At 43.9% G+C, this 24,825-nt stretch overlaps 2 protein-coding genes across 3 annotated transcripts; one reads left to right on the top strand and one right to left on the bottom strand.

Annotated features, from left to right (window-relative positions):
* Positions 1-3,457: 3,457 nt before the first annotated feature.
* UBR7 (ubiquitin protein ligase E3 component n-recognin 7) lies at positions 3,458-20,770 on the bottom strand. Its single transcript, XM_032837305.1, has 11 exons — positions 20,414-20,770; positions 18,473-18,606; positions 18,007-18,067; positions 16,403-16,498; positions 13,700-13,753; positions 13,376-13,481; positions 11,514-11,722; positions 11,202-11,351; positions 10,512-10,674; positions 8,654-8,715; positions 3,458-4,067 (listed from the first exon to the last, which is right to left on the bottom strand). The coding sequence occupies exons 1-11, from the start codon at positions 20,561-20,563 to the stop codon at positions 3,975-3,977; spliced, it is 1,278 nt and encodes a 425-aa protein (XP_032693196.1). The 5' UTR covers positions 20,564-20,770; the 3' UTR covers positions 3,458-3,974.
* Positions 20,771-20,782: 12 nt separating this feature from the next.
* GON7 (GON7 subunit of KEOPS complex) lies at positions 20,783-23,569 on the top strand. 2 transcript variants are annotated; one of them, XM_032837308.1, is made up of 2 exons: positions 20,783-21,033; positions 23,289-23,569. In XM_032837308.1, exons 1-2 carry the CDS (start codon positions 20,826-20,828, stop codon positions 23,381-23,383), a joined length of 303 nt encoding a protein of 100 aa, XP_032693199.1. In that variant the 5' UTR covers positions 20,783-20,825; the 3' UTR covers positions 23,384-23,569. The 2 variants fall into 2 exon arrangements, 1 of the variants encoding a protein (XP_032693199.1); XR_004380271.1 differs by having other exon boundaries at positions 20,916-21,048.
* The last annotated feature ends 1,256 nt before the right edge of the window (positions 23,570-24,825 follow it).

Raw genomic sequence — 24,825 nt, forward strand, 5'->3', positions numbered from 1 at the left:
CAACACCTATGGTACACACGGGGTAACATGTCATATGTATGCAAGTGTGTGTCTCCATACAGATGTGTGTCTATGTGCCATTGGTTCTGTTTCTCCGGAGGACCCTAACACAGGGACACAACTTTTCAAACTGGCTGCAGGTGAGCTGCATTGAGGACCCTTCAGGCCCGAGGCAGAGGCAAGAGAGGGAAGCCAGGAGGCTGAGATGCTAGGAGGGGAAACAGAGTCGAATGAGCCATGGGCCCCACACAGGAGGAAAGATGGCTGAGGAGAAGCCCAGGTGGGAGTCTCCAGATGGGGGCATCAGGGCAGGGCTGTTTGGCCAGGTGCCCAAGAGTGCCACGAACATCTCTCTCATTCCAGATGGAGGAATCCCTGAGAGAAGACCAAAGATATGGATGGGAGGCCAATGGAAAAGTCGAGAAGCAACAGCTAGCCTTTTTGTTCAGGAAAATACATCAAGGACTGGGAGAAAGGGGTTGAGTGCCATGTGGGGCAGGGAGCATTCTGTCCCTCCAAGGGAACCACCAAAGTGTTCTCTGCTGCAGAAAAGTCTACTAGTTGCGCAAGCTTCGGGCAAGGCTTAATCCCGTGGCTCCATGTCTGGATCACTGAATCTTTTTCTTCTCTTTGCCTTCCACGGTGTTGACCCCTCCAAAGGCTGACCCTTCCAGTGTTCACAAGATAAGGCCAGCAGCTGGGAGCAGTGGGGTCAGTGCCCCTCAAATCACGTGGCAGGGAAGGGGCAGGGCAGAGAGCGAACTGAAAGTTGGGGCACTGCCCCCAGCAGCACGGAGACAGGGGAACCCACTGGCCAAGACCGGCACTGGGCGCCTGTGAGGACCAGCCGTGAGGGAGGAGCTCCCGTCCTGACAGAAGGGGAGGCTGGGTGATTTCTCAGGTTCCTTCTGACCGAGAGATCCCGTGATTATAAGCAGGGGACACACACTATCTGACGCCCAGTGGTTCAGGGGGGCAAGAAGCCAACATCTGGCTTTGGCCCAGTGCCAAGTGCTACGTGCCTCCTCAGGCCAAGGCTTGCCTCCAGCAGCCACTTCAAGGCGATCTGACTGGGAGACGGCCTCACTGGCCTCTGGGAACTGGGTTGGCTCCTCGTACTTCCCACGTTCCCCAGACCACACTCTTCTTCACTGGGGAGCAGAAATAGGTCACCATCAAGGTCCTTCAGTCCTTGGATTGCTGTCAATTTCCTCCCGCCCTAGTAGGGTCCCTTCATCCGGGAGCTGGGGGAGCTGCCGCTTTCTGGGCACTGCGGATTATGTAACCCTGAGTTTGCAGAACTGTGAGCAGCTTTGGGGCCATAGACAGCATTTCATTCACCTGAGCTCAGCTCGCCATGCTGATGACCACGAGTCTGGATAATTCCCACAGCGGCAAGAGCTGGGATGAGGCCAAAGATGGGCCTCTGCGTTGGCTTTTGGGTTTGTTTTCATATTTACCTTTGAGATGAGAGCTACAGTGTGGGCGGACCTCAACTTTGCCCCAGACTATGGGCTCCTGGCCTCTCTCCTTCCACACGGAGCAGTCCCTGAACACACTGCCTTCGGTCACAACCCAAGCCCTTTCCTTCGTCCTCCTGCTCATTGAGGCCCCAACAGGAATCAGGGACACCCCTCACAGGAGGGGTTCTAAAGCCAGCGGGGGCCCCTGCTGACAGACCTCAGCTCAGGCCACATCTAGAACAGCAGGAGAGAAATTTCCCAGTCCCTCTGCCTGAGCAGGACGCCAGCCAGGGCAGAATGGCTGCTAGATTCACACTCCGTCCATCTCCCTTATAACTGCAGGGGAGGGCGGCGCTGTGCACATTTAAATAGGACTAAGAACCACCTGTAACGCCATTATTTTGTTGAACCGGTTTTATTTAAATTTTACAGAAACCTGATTGAAGTATGTCATTGTAAGTCCAGTAACAATTCTACAAAAACGCACATACACTGCCAGAGTTCCTTAAAAGCAACTAATACCATATTCTTGCCTTGCATAAAACATGCATTTATGTCAACTGCCACACGTTGGCCAAAATCCGTCTCCACAAGAAGAGACAGTCCGTCGCGGTCAGTAAGAAAACTAGCTGTGAACATAGGTTTAAAAAAGGAGGTTTTCTGGTTAATGTAAAAGAAGGGTCAGTACCTTTCTGGAGGAGCCCTTCAGCCCCGGGAGGAGTGTACTTTGTGCCGGCCAGGAACACACGGCCTCCATGGCGGTCCTGGGGGGCCAGGAACCTCGTGGCCAATGGAGCCGACGCCGGGGTGGCGGAGACCCTGTGGGCCACTGCAGCGTCCAGGCGCGAGCCTGCATGGGACAGGTGCAAGTCCTCAGACTCAGATGAGGGTCCCCAGCTGTCTGCCATCTCAGAGATGCCCCGAGCCTGGCAACCTAGCCTCTCTACAAGACCAGCGCCGGGCACACAAGCATGTCCTGTGGCCACAGGCTCCCTGAGCTCCACACACCACTCCTCATGGGGATCTGGAGTTGGGAGTCTTGATGCAGAAAACCAGGGGTTGGACCATTGCTGTGAGGCCCCGACGTTCTCTACGCCCAGTTCATCTCATCCAGTGACTGGTATTGGCCATGGCTGGACACACAGAAGGAAATCAATGCTCCCTTGTGGCCCCGAAGCCTCTGAGGCTTAGAGTCACATACCTTAAAGCGTGTCATCTCTTGTCAGCAGAGACCATGTCGCTCCCGAGGGAGAGCAACCGAGGCTCTGTGTTTATCAAAGGTGTTTTCCACATGGACTCAGGGCCATAAAGCGCTTTCATACCAACCAAAAGGACTTCCCCTCAAATATGGGGTTTTATACAACCGTCCAGAAGGTTCTTCAAAAGAAGATCTCATGGTCATTAGAGAACCAGCTGTGGACATTAACTTTTATTTACATAAAGCTCATCATTCGTGCAGCCTAGGGCCTAGTTGGGAATCTCTCACACACCGTCTGCCTCTTCCAAAACAGGATACTCACTGCCCTGCTCGCTACAAGGGAGCTAAACCAGTATCTTTTTTCTTCAACACAGATTTTAGGGGAAAAATAATAATTTACTGGGGTTCTAAGAACATTTCCATAACAGAATAATATCAAAATAGGTCCGTTTTTACTATATGCTTATGAATATCCCTGATAATATAAAGAAATCCAGAGGACTCTGTAAACCACCAAGATTTCACAGGGTAGTACCCGGTCTGTTTTCTAGGCAGCAGAAAAGGGACTAGTACACTGGCGAATTTTCTCCAGGAAGTCCTGTGAGCACTACAGTACGGAAATGCTAATATTCTAGTGTCAAGAGAATTGTGAACGAAATTTTCACTTGAAATTTATTAGTAAAAATCGTAACGAAGGTTGGCTTCCTCGATCCTGACCTCAGCCAACCTCCCTGCCTGCGACAACATTCAGCCCAGAAAACCATCGGCCCTCGGCCCCAGTGAAGGTTGGGCCTGGGTGAAGTAAGTTTCAGGACGCCTCTTTGCGGTGAGCACACTGGAGAAAGCAGGGATGTGGGAGAGGAGACCAGGCCTGAGGAAGCGCTGACCCAAGGCACCACGATCAGAGGGGTGAGGGACCTAGCGGGGCTCTGGCAAACAGGAAGAAGGCTCCTGCCGTGCCCCGCAGAGCAGGTCCCTGGAGACAACAGCTCTGCGACGGGGGAGATACGTTCAGGAGTTAAAGAAAATATCATTAGCAAAGAAACCAGTTTACTTTCTCAAAACCAAATCAAACTCCTTAAAACTCAGAAGCAAATAACCTGGGGGTTACTCGGTGGTCGGGCGGCGGGCCTGCGGTTTGCGCGCCGAGCTTCGCTGGGCGGAGGCGGAGGGGGCCGGCCGGGTGATCGGCACCCACGCTGTGGCTACTGTGGTTAGGGAGGGGAGAGAGCGCGAGGCCGAGACAGGACCAGGTGTGACATACGCCTCTTTTATTCCCGGCACCGTAAGTGGCCTCCGCGGCGGCCTCCGCTCTAGCTACAGTAATACTGCATGCCGTCCACTCGTCTCCTCTTCTTGGACTGGAATTCTTCGAAAAACTGCTGGATGTCCTCCCTCTTGACCACCTGTTGATGAAAAACACAGCTTAGGAAGGGGCTGTGCATTCTGGAAGGGCAGTGACCGGTCACGATATTCACAGGCGAAAGATCCTGCTGCTAAGAATGCTTTTAATGTGGAATTGATTCCACGGGCTCCATCTCAGAGGCGTGGGCCTGGTCACGGTCACACAGCTAAGAAGAAGAGCAGGGCAAGTCCCTACCCGGGGTTCGTCACACGGAACGGGAGAGAAGCTGCACGTATCTCACAGCGCCACTCGAGGAGCAGATCAGGTTCAATCCTGTGAAACACAGCCCGGCACAGAGTAAGTTCTTCTTTTTTTTTTTTTTTTTAAAGATTTTATTTATTTATTTGACAGAGAGATCACAAGTAGGCAGAGACAGTCAGAGAAAGAGGGGGAAGCAGGCTCCCTGCTGAGCAGAGAGCCCGACGTGGGCCTCGATCCCAAGACCCTGAGATCACGACCTGAGCCGAAAGCAGAGGCTTAACCCACTGAGCCACCCAGGCGCCCCAAGTTCTTAATAAACCGTAGCTGCTGGTGCCTGGGTGGCTCAGTTGTTAAAGCGTCTGCCTTTGGCTCAGGTCATGATCCCAGAGTCCTGGGATGGAGCCCCTGCACTGGGTTCCCTGCTCAGAGGGGAGCCTGCTTCGGCCTCTCCCTTTGTCCCTCCCCCTGCTCGTGCTCCCTCTCTCTCTCTAATAAATAAAATCTTAAAAAAACAAAAACAAAAACCATTAGTTGAAAAGAAACTGGCAGAGTCAGCACACAACTCAGCACCCCGGAGGTCTCCCAAGACCACCGCCTTCTCTCATGACCACACCAGTTTCTTGGGAATGTCCTTCGAGCTCGTGTGAGTACCCAAAGAAAACAAAGTCTGTTTTGCTTTGAGATTTGTATTTTCTTCTTTACTGGAAAAAACTCTGCCCTCGCCATGAGTCCAAAGTCAGAAATGTTTGCTACATGAAAAGAATAATTGACCAAAAATAAAGAAGCGCTACCTTAGGAAATGGGCTATCCATTTCATGCAATGAGAAACTCATCTTCCATTTCACTGGAAAAAGGATTATTAGAGCATCATACAAAGGTGTTTATGATATTAGCAAAATAAAATATTAGAAATAAGAAAATAAGGCAAAGAAACAATATGGATGAAAAGGAAAGTGGGACAACCTTGAAGGAGTCCTTGTTCACCCCAAGAATGTCTAGCCAGTTGATCTGAGCTCCAGCTGCTCTGACCTAACTGCCACCCGAAGTCCATCAAAACAGATAGGTTTGGGAATTTAGTTTAGTTTTTTTTTTTTTTTTTTAAGATTTTATTTATTTACTTGACAGAGAGAGATCACAAGTAGGCAGAGTGACAGGCAGAGGCAGAGAGGGGAAAGAGGGCCCCCTGCTGAGCAGAGAGCCCAATGCGGGACTGGATCCCAGGATCCTGGGATCATGACCTGAGCCAAAAGCAGAGGCTTAACCCACTAAGCCACCCAGGAATTTAGTTTTTCATTACAAAGGTAACATATTCTTACTGTTATGAAAGAATGAAGGTGGGGCAGGAAGAGGGAGGGAAAGAGAAAAAGCCAGCAGGGGGAATGCAGGTGAGCAAGAGGGAGAGAGGGGGAAAAAGTAAGAAAATGGATAAATATTTGTATATAAAGTGAAACTCTCCCCCTTACCCCCCAGGGTAGGTGCTGCAAACAGCCACAGGCAGCCATGCCAACCTGATGCCTTCCTTGGGGAGAGATACTTACTAATCCTCTAAGTGGAAGAACAACACACCAGGTAACTGATATGCCAGCTTCACAAGCACCAAGGTTGAGACAGCTGGTCACCCAGCAAAGAATCAGAGCCCCTAACAGATGCAGGCTCTAGGTGGCCGGTCCACTCAAGATGCTGAAGCTCAAAGCTCTACTCTATTTGCTAAATGGCGTGGAACTTCACACTTATAAAATGCTAATATACAGGACACTTGGAAATTCCAGTTTGAAGGAACTGTCTCTACACCGGATCACTAACACTAAATACCGAAAGGCAATAAAAGAAAAGCAATTTTCCTTCAAGAAGGTTGGGAGATGGGGCACCTGGGTGGCTCAGTGGTTTAAAGCTTCTGCCTTCGGCTCGGGTCGTAATCCCAGGGTCCTGGGATCGAGCCCCGCGTCGGGCTCTCTGCTCCTCGGGGAGCCTGCTTCCTCCTCTCTCTGCCTGCCTCTCCGCCTACTTATAATCTCTGTCTCTCAAATAAATAAATAAATAAAATCTTTAAAAAAAAAAAAAAAAAAGAAGAAGGTTGGGAGAGGTGACCTAAAAGCATGAAAATTAGAGTGCACAATTTTAAGCTTCTAGACCCTCAAACGGTCACAGCCAACAGGCAGAGTAGAAATGTTGAAGAATAAATACTGGGGATCAATCATAAATCATTTCATCGATTTGTCTCAGACATTTTGTAGTTTCTAAGGATTCTTTCTTTTATAGTCAAACACAAACATAAAATAAAAGGCAGTCCCTCAACTGAGAACATCTACAACTTATCAGGACAAATACAGCCAAAGCAGAGGAACCTTATTGCAGCTTAAGGTTCTTATTTGTTTTTGTAAAAAGGTCTAGTTACCCATGTCATAGAACAAACAATTAAAAAATATATTGTCCTCTTAAATCATCACATCAGATACAAAAAAAATTATCTTAGACTCATAAAAAGCAGCTCTAGTGATGACAAAGATCCATATACTGAAGACACAGGAGAAAACCTTGAATAAAATTGCTTGCTCTTTCTTTTACGTGATTTCAAGCGTGTGTAGTAAAATCAATAAAGGGCCTTGTGATGACAAACTGCACAAAAGCAAAAGGTACAACATAAGAGTCAAGAACACACATGCGGGGCACCTGGGTGGCTCAGTGGGTTAAGCCTCTGCCTTCGGCTCAGGTCATGATCTCAGGGTCCTGGGATCGAGCCCCGCATCGGGTTCTCTGCTCGGCAGTGAGCCTGCTTCCCCCTCTCTCTGCCTGCCTCTCTGTCTACTTGTGCTCTCTCTGTCAAATAAATAAATAAATAAAATCTTAAAAAAAAAAAAAAAAAAGAACACACATGCTGGGGCGCTTGGGTGGCTCAGTGGGTTAAAGCCTCTGCCTTAGGCTCAGGTCATGATCCCAGGGTCCTGGGATCGAGCCCCGCATTGGGCTCTCTGCTCCGTGGGGAGCCTGCTTCCTCCTCTCTCTCTGCCTGCCTCTCTGCCTACTTGTGCTCTCTGTCAAATAAATAAATAAATAAATAAAATCTTTAAAAACAAAAAAACACACATGCTCTGAAGACCTCAAATGCCCATGAATACTGCAGAAGTTAAGACACCTGAAACCAATATAAAATTGTGTGTTAACTACACTTCAGTAAAAAAAAAAACAGTGCCAAGGTTTAAACAGTTATACCTGTGAACATTCTTAGTTTTTTGTTTTTTTTTTTTTAAGCAGGCTCCTCGCCCAGCATGGAGCCCAACGTGGAGCTCAAAGTGGGGGCTGAACTCATGACCCCGACGTTAAGACCTGCACCAAGATCCAGTCAGATGCTTAACTGACCGAGGCACCCAGGCGTCCCACGAACATTCTCAGGTCTAGCGAGAGAGAAGCGAGAGTCTACGTTAACCAGAGGAACAGGAATGACTGCAGTTCAAGTACTGCTGAGAGGCGGGAGGCTGAGAACGAGGAACATTCTCTAAAAAATGAGATGCCTACTAAATAGAAAACTCTTAATTTCTGACTTTACAACTCGTTAAGCAGAAAGGCAGCGCTGGGACCCTGTCCAGATCTGCAGGCAGCTCTAAGCTCTTGCCACATTTATGAGTGAGGAGAAAGTGGCTTCAAGCAGACTAGCAAAGACTCCTTCCAAGGGACCAAATCTCAGCACACTTCCCCAGCAGCCGCCAGACACACCTGACTTGATTTCTGTGTCTGCGCACAGCAGAGCAAACAGTCCATAAGGACAAAAGAAAAGTTAAATTTTGTTTCTATCTGCCTGTGGAGGCCAGAAAAGTATTTCAGAAGAACATTCTGTCACAAATGTATGAACAGTAAAGAGCTAGGAAGTCCTTGTAAATTCACCTGCAAGACTGTTTTGAGGATCCCACATTTTAGAATCAGTGTCACCCTTAAAAGCATATAGACTCTCTCATGAACAAGAAAAATGTTTTAGCCCCAATTGTGAAGGTCTTTTATTCTAAACTATAGAATCAAAAAATCCAAAAAGAGGGGTCTGGCATTAGTTTTTCCTTGCCTGGTCATTTTTCCTTCCTCCTCCAAGGATCTCCACTTGAAGGTCAGGATGGGCAGAATCAGGATGGCTCACACCCTGGCCTTCTCTGGCTACACGAACTCTCTCCAGACCCTGTATGTCTGCTCTGCCCCTCATTCCCGACAGCCCAGGGCTGGGAAGGATTCCCAGCATGGCCAGGCCCTGCTTTCCCCACCTCTCACTGATTTCCCTTAGCTCTGCCTGCATTCACCACCCAAGTTTCCAGTTTAACATACATGGTCATTTTTTCCTCCAAGAAAATAAACAGTTTATTCAGAACATACAGGGCTATGATTAAAGTTCTTTAACTCACATACCGTGCCTTCATCAGCAAATCTCTTGAGATAGTCTTTAAGTTCGGTCTTCAAGTCATTGTATTCTAAATCAAAACAATAAAAGAGGTAGTAAACATGAGACAAGTCATGTGCTTTTAGAAACAAAGTACTTCTTTCCCACTAACATTTGAGTATGTTAATAGTTTAAATTTTTCTCTAAGTGAAACGTGCATTGAAACTTCTCCTATGGGGCGCCTGGGTGGCACAGTTGGTTAAGCTTCTGACTCTTGGTTTCGGCTCAGGTCGTGATCTCAGGGTCATGGGGTTGAACCCCACATCGGGCTCTGTGCTCAGCACAGAGTCCGCTTGAGATTCTCTCCCTCTGCCCCTCTTGCTCATGCTCTCTCTCTAAATAAATAAGTAAATAAACAAATAAATAAGAAACTTGTCCCAATTTCTCCTGAGTTCTTTCATTTTGATATCAAGGACCCTACTTCTTTAAAAAACCAACCAACCAACAACAACAACAACAAAAAAACAAAAACAAAAACAAAACCTCAGGCCCAAAAAGATTAAGTTACTTTTTTAATTTTTAAAAGATTACTTACTTATTTTGAGAGAGAGAGAGAACACAAGCAGGATAAGGGGCAGAGGGAGAAGCAGACTCCCCTGCTGAGCAGGGAGCAGGATGCAGGGCTCGATTCTGGAACTCCAGGATCATGACCTGAGCCAAGGGGAGACTCTTAACCCATTGAGCCGCCCAGGTGCCCCAGCTAAGATTTTTTTTTTTTTTTAAGATTTTATTTATTTACTTGACAGAGAGAGACACAAAGAGAGAGAGAGAGAGGACACAACCAGCAGGAGTGGAAGAGGGAGAAGCAGGCTTTCCGCCAAGCAGGGAGCCCAATGTGGGGCTTGATCCCAGGACCCTGAGATCATGACCTGAGCTAACGGCAGACACTTAACAACAGAGCCGCCAGAACCCCTGTCAGCTAATAGTTTTTTTTTAAAGATTTTATTTATTTATTTGACAGACAGAGATCACAAGCAGGCAGAGAGAGAGAGGAGAAAGCAGGCTCCCCTCAGAGCAGAGAGCCCGACGCGGGGCTCGATCCCAGGACCCTGGGATCATGACCTGAGCTGAAGGCAGAGGTTTTAACCCACTGAGCCACCCAGGCGCCCCTCAGCTAAGAATTTTTTAAAGGGCTTCCTATCTCTCTGGAATCCTAGTAGTTGAAATAATCTTGGGCTTGTCAAACTTTAGGTTTTAAGACTCATTCACTCACTTAATAGTTTCTATTATGTATGAGACTCCCCTTGAGGGCCACAGAAATCTTTCAGATGCAGCCTCCATCCTTGAAAAGCTTTTCGTCTACCAGAGGCAAAGGAAATTCATCAAACATTTAAAAACAAAAGACAGAAATGATGACTGCCTCTGAAGGGGTGGTACCCGAGCAGACACCAGGATGGAAATGACCAAAATCAGCTGGGCACACTGGGGGACAATCTGTAAAGGTCTGCCAGCAAGGGCTGGGGTATTTCCCCCTCTGGTGGCTTCCTGGAGGACGGGTAATGTTCAATGCAAACCATTTCAGTGGATGGAGAAAGATACTGATTTTCTATTATTCCTTACTCATACATCTACCATGAATCAAAAAAGCACACGTTAAGGGTTCTCAAGCACCTAACACTTCTAGCACGTAATTCTGACACTGGTAACAACCACTGCATACCCAGCAACGCTACAATCAGGCAAGTGTAATTGAAGGCTACTTTATAATTCCAATTTCAAACCTTGTTTGTATTAAGTGAAAACGACAATTAACTGCTCACTAAACATATTTTAAGAGTTAAGGAAACCTTAATGAGCTTTGTGAATTTTTGTTCAAACAGCATTTACCACAAATGAGTTCCACTTGCTGGACTCTGTCCATGCTGTTAAGGGTGTCCATTAAAGGGTCTCTCCTGTCAGCTGCCTGGTCGACCTTGCCCTTGTTTTCATAAGCCAGAACTGTGTCATATTCATCTGTCAGGAACAGGACATCTAGCTCGCCATACATTTTCTTCAAAAAATAAAACCAGTTTCCCATTAGAACTGTATGTTATTCTCAGAAAGTCAACTTCATGAGAATCACTACAAATTTATTTAATGTTTTCGGGTCAACTGCCAGAAAATCTGAGCCTTTAGTATAGAAACACTTGAGTGATTTATTTTTCCTGCCCAAATCTCTCTCAGGAATCTCCCAACTTCCCAGTAGGTGTTGCAGGGTCTTTATTTAAAAACGACGGACTTGATGTAACTTTCATGGGTATTTTTATTTCCAAGCAAATTCTACGATATAAAAAAGAGAAGAACTTCTATTTTCCACTGAAATGAAGATAAGTGAATAAGAAGTACTACATAATTCCTAATTTCTCCCACAAGCAGTCAGACAAGTAGCATTACATAAATTTGCTTAATATAAAATATTTCAGAGTTCTTTACAGTCCTAGCAACAGTTTCATAAATATATTTTCCAGATGGCCCTATTTGTGGCATCGGTCCATAACAAACACGGTAACATAACAGTGACCTTGACCCCGAACTCACCATGCAGTCTTTGCAGGTACATAACTTGCTGCGCCAGTTGACGGGCCAATAGGTGGCGGTGTCCTTCTTTACAAACCGCTTAGCATTAAGCTCTTGAAGTCTGCAGCCAGACTGTGATTCCAAGTTGAGATGCTGATTCTTAAACCCTGTCTGAAATGAAATGAAATTTTGAAGTGTGTTTTTTACACTATCACAGTTTCCAGAGCTTAGGCTATAGAGAGGAATTTCTTTAGGCATGAAATCCTACGGAGCTTCCAGAATTAATTTTGCTTACGCTTTCTTTCTTTTATGGCATCAGACTTCCTATGTTACCTGGAGATCAGATTCAGAACTAGAGCTGGCACATGGTTCATTAGTCTGTTCTGCTTTGACTTCCTGGACCGCATCCTTTCCATATTCTGGAACATCCTCTCTGAGGCTACTATCTTGATGACCTCCATTTTTGGGTTTGATGACTTCCTGATCACCTGTTCCATCAACATTCAGCACCAACCCGTCATCCTCTGTGGAAACTTTGGTGACTGCGGGTTCAGTGAAAAGAAACACACACATATCCAGATTATTATTAAACAGAGAAATCACTTAGTCTGATTATAAAAAATTTCAGAATCTGGAAAAAGAGAGTCAACCTTATTCTTTGGAATAAAGAGAAAGGAATCATCAACTCTTTTTTAGGTTGTGTCTACCTAATCCAGAGTTCAAGTAATTGAACAGTTCATTTAAAAATGTCAGTCACAGGACGCTGGATGGCTCAGTCTGACTTTGGCTCATGTCATGATCCCAGGGTCCTGGGACTGAGTCCCACACTGGGGAGCTTCTTACTCAGCGGGAAGCCTGCTTCTCCCTCTTCCTGCCACTCTCCCTGCTTGTGCTCTCTTTCTCTGACAAATAAAATATTAAAAAAAAAAAAAAGTCAATCACAGGGCAGCTGACTGGCTCAGCCGGAAGTACATGCAACTCGATCTTATGGTCATGAGTTCAAGCCCCACACTGAGTGCAGAGATTAGTTAAATAAATACATCTTTGGGACACCTGGGTGGTTTACTGGTTAGGTGTCTGCCTTTGGCTCAGGTCATGATCCGAAGGTCCTGGATTGAGCCCCCCACTAGGCTCCCTGCTCGGCGGGAAGCCTGCTTCTCCCTCTCCTCCCCACTCATGTTCTCTCTTGCTATGTCTGTTGAGATCTTGGTTTCTCTCTCACAAATAAATAAACCTTTAAAAATAAACAAAAATTAAAATGTCAGTCACTGGAGTGCCTGCGTGGCTCAGTGGGTTAAAGCCTCTGCCTCCGGCTCAGGTCATGATCCCAGGGTCCTGGAATGGAGCCCTGCATCAGGCTCCTTGCTCAGCAGGGAGCGTGCTTCTCCCTCTGCCTACCGCTCCCCCCTGCTTTTACTCTCTCTCTTTCTCTGATAAATGAATAAATAAAATCTTAAAAAGAAAAAAAAGAACTTTGAGACAAATCAAAAGAGTAGGGTTAGATTTTAGGTATGGCTATGCTGTTTGTGGTTCATATGGTAAAATGTTCCCTAAAGGTGAGAAGGATAAGACATTATGAGGTCAGAGCAGCAAACACTATGAGTAACTGCCACTCTAAAAATAAATTAACACATTTGCATTATCAGTAAAATAAAATACCTAATGCCTCAAGACCACTCATTGTTGATTAGCTGTTTCAGGCCAATTTCTATAGTATATACATAATATAATATAATATAAGCACTGGGTAGCAAATTACACCCCACACCTCCCAACCAATAGCATGTCTTCCATTTAAGAACAATTTATTTTGGTTCTATTTATTTTTCAAAGTCCCATTCAAAAACTTCCTCTTCCATTTTCCCTGATTCTGGTCTCCTCCAACTTAAAAACAGTTGCTAAAAGACCCTTGACCATAGGAAACAGACTGAGGGTTGCTGGAGGGGAGAGGGGAGGGGAATGGGAAACTGGGTGACTGGCATGAAAGAGGGCACGGAATGGAATGAGCACTGGGTGTTATATAAGGCTGATGAATCCCTGACCTCTTCCTCTGAAACTAATAATACACTGTAAGTTAATGCATTGAATTTAAATTTAGGAAAAAAAAAAAAAAACAGTTGCTAAAAATTCTGGACTGAACACAGAAATGTCACGAACCCGGGTTTGGGGCACCCTGATACCACAGAGACACGTACCCGCCAGCTGCGCAGCGTAAGCCCACAGGAAGGAGCAGCGCTTCATACAAGCCTGGCATACCATCTCCTGGAAGTCGCCGCTCTCGGGGGGAACGGCACCAAGATGCTGTGAATACAGGAAACCGAGGATTTTGCTTGTGGTCTCCAAGTTGCCCCAAATCCTCATTATGTAATAAACAAATACTGCAATACAGCACCGATCCTATCTTTATAGTTTATTTTTAGAAGAGTAATCATAAGGTAAAAGATAATGCCATTCAAAAAGAAAAGCTCTTTTCTCTTTTCGTGAAGATGAGGGCTTTAAAAGGTCAAAGCTTTCCTTACCCTCCCGTGGAACCAGTCCTCGCAGACCACACACTGGATCATCTCATCCGGAATCTAATGTGGAAAGCAGTTCGCATGTTAATGAGTACAGTGAATTCAGGGACACAGAAGTCAATCTGGCAAACAGCAGAAGCAGATACTAAATAATTCTCTGCCGATTCTGTGAGACTGCTCTCCACGTGCCAACAGTCAAGGGCACAGGGAGAAGGAGCGGGTCACAGGGCCAGAGAAGCTCACTCTCCAGGAACTGGTTTGCAGAAGGGGTACACTGAGGTGAGCACTTTGGAAGCAACCATCAAAAATTCACTTTGGAGGGCGCCTGGGTGGCACAGTGGGCTAAGCCTCTGCCTTCGGCTCAGGCCATGATCCCAGGGTCCAAGGATCGAGCCCCGCATCGGGCTCTCTGCTCGGCAGGGAGCCTGCTTCCTTCCTCTCTCTCTGCCTGCCTCTCTGCCTACTTGTGATCTCTGTCTGTCAAATAAATAAATAAAATCTTTTAAAAAAAAAATTCACTTTGGTTACTTGGCATCTTTATTTTATCCATAAACCAAGGCCCAGGGAGGTAAGACAACTTGACCAATGCAGAATGTGGCAACCCCACATTCTTCAACCCTTTCATTTTACTTAAACTGGAAAGTAAATATCATAAACAGTCTTTTGATAATACGGACAGCAATAATTTCCCTAACTTGAATTAGTTAAATAATTAAGTAATTAAATTCTGGCCCTAGGAAAACAATATACCAAAGGGCACAGACTCTTTTGGAGTGGTTTCCTTTCATTCCCAGACTTTCCTGTCTACTGATTAATACCCCAATGTTGTTCTGCCTTTTCCCTATTATAACTTCTTAAAGGGGGAAAAAGCATACGTATCTTTATATATGCCCATACATAGACCTACACACACACAAAATATATATATATATATATATATATATATATATATATATGTATGTTTTATTCCTTTTTCTGCCTTGTTCAATTTATTCAGCATCTTATTTCTGTCGTTTAACAGTGTCATAACACTTTACCCCATAACTTAAAATATCCAGTTTTAAGGGTTTTTTAAAGATTTATTTATTTATTTGACAGAGAGAGACACAGCAAGAGTGGGAACAAGCAGGCGGAGTGGGAGAGGGAGAAGCAGGCTTCCCACTGAGCAGGGAGCCCAATGTGGGGCTCGGTCCCAGAACCCTGGGACCATGACCTGAGCCGAAGCCAGCCACCCAACAACTGAGCCACCCAGGTGCCCCAGTTTTAAGGTTTTATCTTTGTTAACTCAAAAATATCTTCAACTTGTTCCTCTATATAATTTGGTTCAATAATTACAGTTCCAAGACAACTAGAAAGCAAGAGGGCAAAAGGCTAATTTCTCTAAACATAAAAGCACTTCTTCAAATCAGTAAATACACAAACAAAAGCCAGTCAAAATATGGGCCAAGACTATGAACAGACAATTCAGATAGGTTATTACAAATATTTAATAAGCTCATGTAGGATGCATAATCTCACTCATGATCAGGGAAAGGAAATCTTTAAAAGATACTGCTCTTCACCTATCAACATGGCAAAATGTAAAAAGACTGCAAGTATGTAGGCCTAACAAGAGAATAGGGAAAAACATCTACTATTTGCAACTGAACTCTTTTTGCAGGAAATATAAGTATCCTAAGTCTCTCTGGTTCTCCCTCTAGGTATACACTCAGTCATATTACTGTATAGGGAAGTTCACCGCAGCTTTCTTTACAATGCCGAGAAATGAGACAGCAGCAGTCTGCGACAGGACACCCAGGTCACTAACTTACAGCAGGTCACGTTATGAAGTGACCTGGGAGCAAGGTGGATTTGTGCGGTGTCATGTGGAAAGAGGTCTGTGATATACTGATAAGTGAGAAAAGCTGCACAAGTGAATGTATTGAATTTTCACTTTTGTTAAAAGGAAACTACACATTGAAACACACACCCACTTACATGGGCAAAGAAAGAGTCTAAAAACATATGCCCCAAAAACTGTTAACACGGGTTATATCCAGGAAGTAAGAAGATAGAGTGAGGAAGCAGAACAACTCTTTCTAAATTCTGTGTATACTTTTTAAAAAATTTTAAACATTTTGGGCGCCTGGGTGACTCAATGGGTTAAGCCTCTGCCTTCGGCTTAGGTCATGATCTCAGGGTCCTGGGATCGAGCCCCGCATCGGGCTCTCTGCTCAGCAGGGAGCCTGCTTCCCCCTCTCCCTCTGACTGCTGCTCTGCCTACTTGTGATCTCTCTATCAAATAAATAAATAGAATCTTTAAAAAATAAAATTAATTAAAAAATAAAAAAATTTTGTATATATTGAAATCTTTAAGAGGATTCAGTTTGTATACCCCATTTCTTTTCTTTCAGGGAAGCAAGAAGTTGAAGATCATTTTTTGGACAATGTTTGGGGGAGCAGAGCAGGCAAGCAACGAGAGAGAGGAAGGAAGAAAGTGCTGGCCTTGAGAAAGTCCTGTCCAATATTTCACTCTCATGGTGTAGAGTGAGAATAGTCGAGATCTGTACCAGTTACAGCTCCAGCCCAGACTCCTAGGAAAGGATAAACATAGAATCCTCTCATAATCCCCAAATCCCCTCTTAACAGCTACAGAGATCCAGACTGGACAACAGGCTGAGGAGTGAAGGCTAGAGGTATTAACCTCCAAGTAACCTCTAATTCTCTTACCTCATCATCAGGATCAGGATAAGGTCTCTTACAAATGCAGTACAATCCAAAAAAGTTGTCATTGTATTTATTGCCAGGATTTATCTTTGCTTTGTCCTGAAAGAGATTAATTTCAATGTAAAATATGGTCTAATTTTGACTATAATTTCAGGTATCATGAAAGTATAAATTATCATAAATGCCATACAAATATCATATATATGACATATAATACATTATATTTATAATATATCATCAGTGTAATATAGTAAAGCATGATAAATAACATGAATATAATATCATAAATATCATAAATTTCCTATTGCATGAAGTCCATGCATTCAATCAACTTCTACATTAAATAACTTCCTCCCCAAAAGTTGGTCTTTAACTTTCAAAGTACCAAGAAAAAGAATTCACTCCTATTAAAAGAGTATTTTTTCCAAGACACAGAGAATAAATAAAATTAATTTTTTGTACCCTCTTTGCAGTAACTGGGGGAAACCAAATACATCCATAACAAAATGCTGGTAAAAGTTAATTATAAATATTAATGATCGACCCATGTAAATGAACACTGGCCTAGAATTTCAAAGTATTTCTTAATGCCCAGCTGTGATTGCCAAAGCTCCCAGGTTACTGGAAGGTAAAAAAGCAGGCAAGGAAATTGTCTAAAAATAACCTTGAAAGGAGGGAAATAGTAATTATAATGGAATAGTAATCATGACTGGACAGTGTAAAATCCCTTTCTACTTAGCTTTTGTTACTTTAGTAAACGTTACTGTATAATTAGCAAAAAAGCAGTGAAAAACTCCTGTGTGCATCTAGCTCACATTCATTACGAGCAAGTTTTTTTTGTTTTTAAAGTCATACCCTTTGCTTTAAAAGCCTTAAACCATGAGCACAACCAACATAATCAAACCTGAGTTACTTCAAAGAACATCCCCACCAAAATATTTCATAATAATTACAATCTGTAATATAGGCTCTAAACAGGTTAGTTTTCCAACAAAATAAAAAATGGAATACAGTTTAATACTGATTTGCCTATTTGCAAAGAATAAGCATAAGAACTTCCTTTTGGGGGGCACCTGCGTGGCTCAGTGAGTTAAAGCCTCTGCCTTTGGCTCGGGTCATGATCCCAGGGTCCTGGCATCGAGTCCCGCATCGGGCTCTCTGCTCGGCAGGGAGCCTGCTTCCTCCTCTCTCTCTCTCTGCCTGCCTCTCTGCCTACTTGTGATCTCTATCTGTCAAATAAATAAATAAAATCTTAAAAAAAAAAAAAAAAGAACTTCCTTTTTGGAAAATGCATAGTTGTTTTTTTTTTATAATTTTATTTTTTATAAACATATATATATATTTTTCCCCCCCAGGGGTACAGGTCTATGAATCTCCACGTTTACACACTTCACAGCACTCACCATAGCACATACCCTACCCAATGTCCATAACCCCCCCCTCCCAACCCCCCTCTGCCCAGCAACCCTCAGTTTGTTTTGTGAGATTAAGAGTCATTTATGGTTTGTCTCCCTCCCAATCCCAAGAAAATGCATAGTTTTAATCCACTCTCACAAATATCAGTCTCAGCTATTTTCAATGCATTTTTAGTTACAGTGCTTACTTACAGGAAATAATTTGCATTCCAAATTTTTAAACTTGCTGTTCCCACAATCACAACGAAAGTTTCTGGAAAAAATGAGGAAAAAACGCTTTTAATTTTTCTTTTAAATCTAATGAGTTACTCTTTAAATTAATACCAAGCCCAAAAAGTGATCTTGGTTGTTGTTCATGTATCCAATTTAAAATTTCCCCAAGCATATAACAATAAAATAAACATGCACAGAGACAAATATTTATATCCCACATACACAAACAGACAAGTAAAACAATGGCAGAGGAAGGAGGACAGTTTGAGTTTATACAGTAATTATACTTTAAAAGGCCCTCTGGAAAAACTGTTCTCTCCAATTAAACAATTACATTAAATTTGACCAGTGCACAACTACTTTAAATGGGAAAACAAGAAAAACAGTACAGGTGGGAAAGAATTCAAACACTTAAAAAGCATTCAGCGCCAATCTCTGTCTTTACCTTTTTGTGTATAGCTCAAATAGTTTATGACTTCCATGACATTCGTAACTGCAAGCTAGGCAAATTCCTGCTGGTTCTTCTCCCTCTGGGGTGCATGTACTACAGGCATATAGTGCTTGTCTCTTTACTGAGCCCTAAAAGACAGCCCCAAAATGTTAAGAGAGAATAGTTACACAAGAAAGTACCAAAACACCGTTGCATGTTTCAAATCATTATATATGTCTTATATTGGTGCTCATTTTCATACAATTTTTTCTTAAAATGATAGTTTTAAATTCCCAGCCAGCTGGAAATAAAAAAAAGCTGGTCTGCACAAGATTTTAACACATGAAAATATAGGAGAATATGTACAGGTTTATGTAAGCATTATCACACTTATAATTTTGGAAAACACTTGTGACTCTGCCAGAGAGAAAATCAATGCATTAAAAGAATCCTTTTGACTTTAGGAGGTGCATGCTGAAATATTTAGAGTGTCATTGTGTCTGCAACTTATTTTCAAATGATTCGGGGGGAAAAAGTGTATTATATAGAAAAGAGAGATAAAACATATGTGGCAAAAAATGAATACATGTAAGAGATACACAGGTGTTCGTAATATTATTCTTTCAACATACCTGTAGATTTAAATTTTTTCAAAATTAAAAGTTGGGAGGAAAAACAGGCAATACTTTTAGAAATCTTGACAGTGGTTACCCTCCTCTAGCAAGGAGGGAGACAGAATCTTTTAGGATGCCCTTAATGTTCTATTTCTTGATCTGGGGGACCCGCGGTTAGTAGGTACATACTTATGTTCACTTTTTCCCCCAACCCATAGACATGACTCATGTAATTTTCCACATATTTTACTACAGTAAAAAGAAAACTTTTAAGACGTCTTTTTTATAAAGCTAACTACATTTCTAGAAAGGCTTACAGACACTTTTTTTTCTTAAAGAGAAAAAGTTGTTTCAATGGTGACCAAAGGTTTTAAAATAGCAGCCAACATCTGGGACTATCTGTAGATACCAGGTTAATTCAACAATCTAACCACTGCGCAGGGTAAACTCAACCGGTCAACGATGACAAGTGGTATTATGAGCTCAGTCTGCACCACATAACGATGGCCCCAAGTCTCTCGCCTCGTCCCCCAATGTTCCACGCATCTCCCAGAGTCTGGGTAACCTCCTTCTTCCTACCAATTCTCATCCCGAGTAGATTCCTTCTACCCACCTTGCTCCATTTTTGTACCTAGAAATACAGGACGAGTCACCAAACACTGCAACGCACCCCCTCAAATCCTGATTCACAACGTCTTCCAAATGCCAAATTTACCCTTCAAGCAAATCCTCTCCTTTCCTCCCCTCCTTCGCCTGTGCCACCTGCTGTCGCGGTTCCGGTCTGTTTCCATGGGGGGCGGGGGGCGGGGGGCGGGATGCAAATAGACACTGTACTTGCTTCGTCTGGCCAAAAAAAACTACGAGCTAGCGCTTGTCAAGCTCAATTGTAGAGGATTACCTGTCAAGGAACCAGCCCAGGGGGAGCTTTTTCAAATCCTGAGCTCTCTCCTTTAACTCTGCTTTGACTCTCCCCATTCGCTTCCTAAGAAACACTCTTAGGACGCGAAAAGTAAGGACAAAGATGTCGGGATCTGAGGGGTCACGGAGACGGTTTCTGAAAAGCAGCCGAGGCACCGAGGAGAGACGGGAGAGGAAGGAAAGAGCAGGGGCCCCACGGCCGGAGCCTGCAGAATCCCGAGGGACCGGACGAAGGAAGACCGAGGGAGGAGGGGGGCCCTGCTGGCTACAGGCTAAGAAGGAGGACCCAGGAGGCTGAGGTTTAAGGGCAGCTGGGCCTGGGACGGGGAAGCCTACGACGAACGGCGGGAAGAGGGCAAGGCGGGTCGGGAACAGGAGGTTCGGCGGGAGCCCGGGGGAGGCGAGGCCCGGGCCGCGCGCCCACCTGCGAGTAGGAGCACTTCTCGGAGTCGCTGCCGCCCAGTACGGCGCACGCCTCGTTCTCCAGCTCCTCGTCCTCCTCTAGAACGTCGACCAACGATACCACGGGCTCCAGCTCCGACTGCCGCCCAGCGGACCCCTCCGCCCCGGCCATCCTCAACTGTCAGCGGGACCGCCGCTCGGCCCGGCGGAGGCGGGAAAAGCGGCTGCGGGAGGCGTGGCCGGAGGAGGCGGAGCCCAGTGCTAAGAGCCAATCCCAAAGAAGGGAAGAGAAGGAAGGAGGAGGAGCGACTCCCGACAAACGGAAGTCACTCCTCTCCCTTGGCCCGCCTGCGCCCGCCTGCGCCCTCCGCGTGCTGACTTCCGCTTCCGGATGGTACTTCCCAGGCTCTTGCTGTGGAAGCTCCGCGATCGTCATGGAGTTGTCGGGCGAGTACGTCGGGCTGGATGGGCAGCAGCAGCTGCTGCGGGTGCCCTGTGAGGCGCCGGGCGACGCGGACCCTTTCCAGGGCCTGTTGGCTGGTGTGGCCCAGATGAGAGAGCTGGTGATCGAGCTCTTCGGCCCCCTCGTACAGCAGGAAGCGCAAGACCAGGAGGCGGCGGCTCCAGAAGAGGCCACGGACGGTGAGCCCTGAGAAGGTGCTGGAGCGACAGGAGGGCGGGGCAGGGGAGCCCGGGGAGAGTGGCCGACTTGGAGAAAGCCTCGAGGGAACAAGAATCCAACTAAAAATTGTTATCGTGTTATCTGGGCTGCTTCTACTTAGGCGTTTTCGCGACTCTTTCCATTTATGCCACACAAAAAAAAAACATGCTGAGTGCCTAGTACTCTGCCAGGCACTGGGCTGTGCTCTTGAAAAAGAATGAGGTGAATGCCGCTCAGTTCCTGGCCTTGTGGAACTCTCGGGCTGGTGGGGTTAGATAAGCAAACACTTACTACAGACTAGAAGTATGACCCCAGGGCCCTCTGTAAATACTGCACGCTCAGAGGACCCAGGAAAGGGGCATGACTTTTGAGTTGGGGGTTGAAGGATGAAAATGAGCATTCCGGGGTTGAAAGTACAAACATGTTAGGGAGACTGCCATCTGTCGCAGAATAGGTCCTGAAGACGTCAGTTTAAGGAGCTCTAACTCCCAGGGACTCCCTTCCTCTATCCCATTTTAGAAGGCACAGTTTGAAAGGAGAAATGTGAAATTCAGGTGAATACAAAAAAAGGTAAGGTACATTTTCTGCCCTGAGCTGAAGAACCCAAGAATTAAATTCTTGAGTCAGGACTTAACGCCTCTAAAGAGGGGCTTAAACTGTACTGTACTTTTTTTTTTTCCCATCTTGTTTACATCTTGACAGTTACAGATAATGTGAACTCAGACCATTATACTGAGTGCAGACAATAGACTGGTGCCATGAATATGTTAATTGGGTGTTGCCACCTACCTTGAAAGTGAAGTCCTGTTTCTTGGCTCCAGAAGTACTTCTCTAATCTGTTGAAAGTGTTGTCATTGGAATATAGCTAGAGCCATTTCTTAAAATATCATCACTTACTGGAAAAATAACTGCCACCTATTCCATTAATGGCAGGTCTCTAATATCTTTGTATTGGAGAACATGTTTTTGTATATTAAATGAAGACCCCATAAAGCTTAGGTTTGAATTTCCTTTGTTAAAAGTAATAGAGATTGAAATGGTACATTTTGTGTCATAGGAATTCTATCTCAACAAATGTCCAAAATTTAAAAATTATAACAATTACTAAAAAAAGTGTTAGAACTCTAAAAAGTACTAAGTAGTGAAATTGGATTACAAATAATCCAGTTATCAAATATGCAAAGGATTTGAATAGACATTTCTCCAGATGAGATATACAAATGGTCAGTAAGCTCATGAAAAGATGTTCAGCGTCATTGGCCATCAGAAAAATGCTAATGAAGACCACAATAAAAAACCCATCATGCTCACTAGGATGGCTATAAACAGAAAGAACAATGACAAGTGCTGGCTAGGATGTGAAGAAATTGGAGGCCTTATACATTGCTGGTGGAAATATGAAATGTTATACCTTCTTTGGAAAACAGTTCGGCAGCTCCTCAAAAAGTTAAACATAAAGTTATATGACCCAGAAATTCCACTCATTCCATTCCTAGCTCTGCACAAAGAGAACTGGAAACATACGTTCACATGAAAGCTTATTCATGAATGTTCGTAGCAGCACTGTTTTATAATAACTAAAAATTGGAAACAGCACAGAAGTCCATCACCTGATGTGGATAAACAAAATGTGATGTATCCATCAGTGGAGTACTGTTCAACAATAAAAAGGAAGTACCAATAAACACTACAGTGTGAATGAACCTTAAAAAAACGTTGAGTGAAGAGAGGCAGACAAAAAGGCCACATATTTTATGATTCCATTTATATGAAATGTCCAGAATAGACAAATCTATGGAAGTAGAAAGTGGATTAGAGGTGGCCAAAGGCTAAAGGGAATGGAAAGCGGTTGTTAATGGGTGTGAGATTTCTTTCTGGGATGATGAAAATGTTCTAGAATTAAATAGTGGTGACAGTTGCTCAACCTAGGGAATATACAACAAATCAATAAATTGTACACCTTAAAATTTAAAATCTATCATCACTTTTTTTGGAGGTACAATTCATATACCTTCGAGTGAATTTTATGGTCTACGAATTTTATCTCCCAAAAAAAGTGATAAGAAATATTTCAAACACCAAAATTCTTGAAATCTTTTTAACCATACATACTTTAATCTGTTATATGCATGATTTTATTAACCCTTAAAGTTGAAATATCATTATCAACCATTTTAGCAGTCTCTTTCTTTGAACCATCAAACATATTGTCATACAACAATATTTATTTTAAAAGGTGATGATGAAGATGATGCAGAAGATGAAAATAACACTGGTAACAGATCTAACTCAGATGGACCATCTGCAAAACGGCCCAAACCACCATCTTAACAGTAGCTTTTATGAAATTTTAAAGGCTGCTACTATATCTGAATTACCACACAGTGACATTTAGGAAAGACTTGCGCTCTAATTTGGAAAAGTATTTGTTTTATTCCCCTAGGACAACCTTGTCAAAGAAAAAAACGTTTCTTCTGTTTCCAGCAAAGAAAGATACAATAAATGTTTAGAAATGAATCTGTTTTCTTGAATGAGAAATAAATTTCAGACCATGGAAATAAATTAGAACACTTAATGATATATAAAATCCTCTAAGTTGGCAACAGAATTTTTATTGCTTTCTACTTTTTAAATAACCATTGAATGAAATTGTGTGATGTCTACATCTTTTGGCTTCTGCTTGTTATAAAAAATACATGTCAGTTCTTGGACAATAACATTCGAAAGAACCATGTGACATGAACAAGTGGTGAAAATTGGATATTAAATTTAAGAACGGCAATTCTGTGTAAGAAGAAGGAAAACGGGAAGAGAAGTACTGAAGGAGTGAGATGAGCTCTTGAGACCCAAGGAAACCTAGAATCCCCACTCGCACCCAATATTCAGACCTCCAGAGATGATACCATTCAACAAACATATATTTAACTTGTACCTGAAGAGAGCAAAGTTGGGTGTGATTTTATGCTGTAACATGTTATGTATATAAACACACAATGTAAGTCTTTAACTTAAACAATCTGTGTTGACTGTAACTTAAGGTATTTCTCATCCTGTATCCATGATTTTGCTTACGGAAGTACGATTGAATCCTTTAAAATACATATATATTCCTAAAATGTGTGTGTTCCTTCGTGCTTGTCAGTGGGACGAAGACATTTTTTATTTACTGTGCATGTTTCCTGATTCATTTATGTAGCTAAAATGCAAAGAAATCAAGTAGCATGCATGTAAGGAAATACAAATAGTTACAGAATCTTAGAAGTAACCTTACAGGGGTGCCTGGGTGGCTCAGTGGGTTAAGACCTCTGCCTTCGGCTCAAGTCATGATCCCAGGGTCTTGGGATGGAGCCCCACATCAGGCTCTCTGCTAGGCAGGGAGCCTGCTCCCCGCCCCACCCCATTGCCTGCTTGCTCTGGCAAATAAATAAATAAAATCTTTAAAAAAAAAAGTAACCTTACAGATTATATGATTTATTTCTGAAATGAATTGAATCTTAGATTAGGTGTTTGTCAGGCACCTGGGTGGCTCAGTCATTAAGCGTCTGTCTTCGGCTCAGGTCATGATTCCAGGGTCCTGGAATCAAGCCTGGCATCGGGCTCCCTGCTCGGAGGGAAGCCTACCTCTCCCTCTCTCACTCCCCTGCTTGTGTTCCCTCTCTCACTGTGTCTCTCTCTGTCAAACAAATAAATAAAATTTAAAATGAAAAACCTTGGGGCTCCTGGGTGGCTCAATCGTTAAGCATTTGCCTTCGGCTTGGGTCATGATCCCAGGG

The sequence above is a fragment of the Lontra canadensis genome, unplaced genomic scaffold (genome assembly GCF_010015895.1).
Source record: "Lontra canadensis isolate GAN:19392208 unplaced genomic scaffold, GSC_riverotter_1.0 scaffold98, whole genome shotgun sequence".
Taxonomy (NCBI): domain Eukaryota; kingdom Metazoa; phylum Chordata; class Mammalia; order Carnivora; family Mustelidae; genus Lontra; species Lontra canadensis.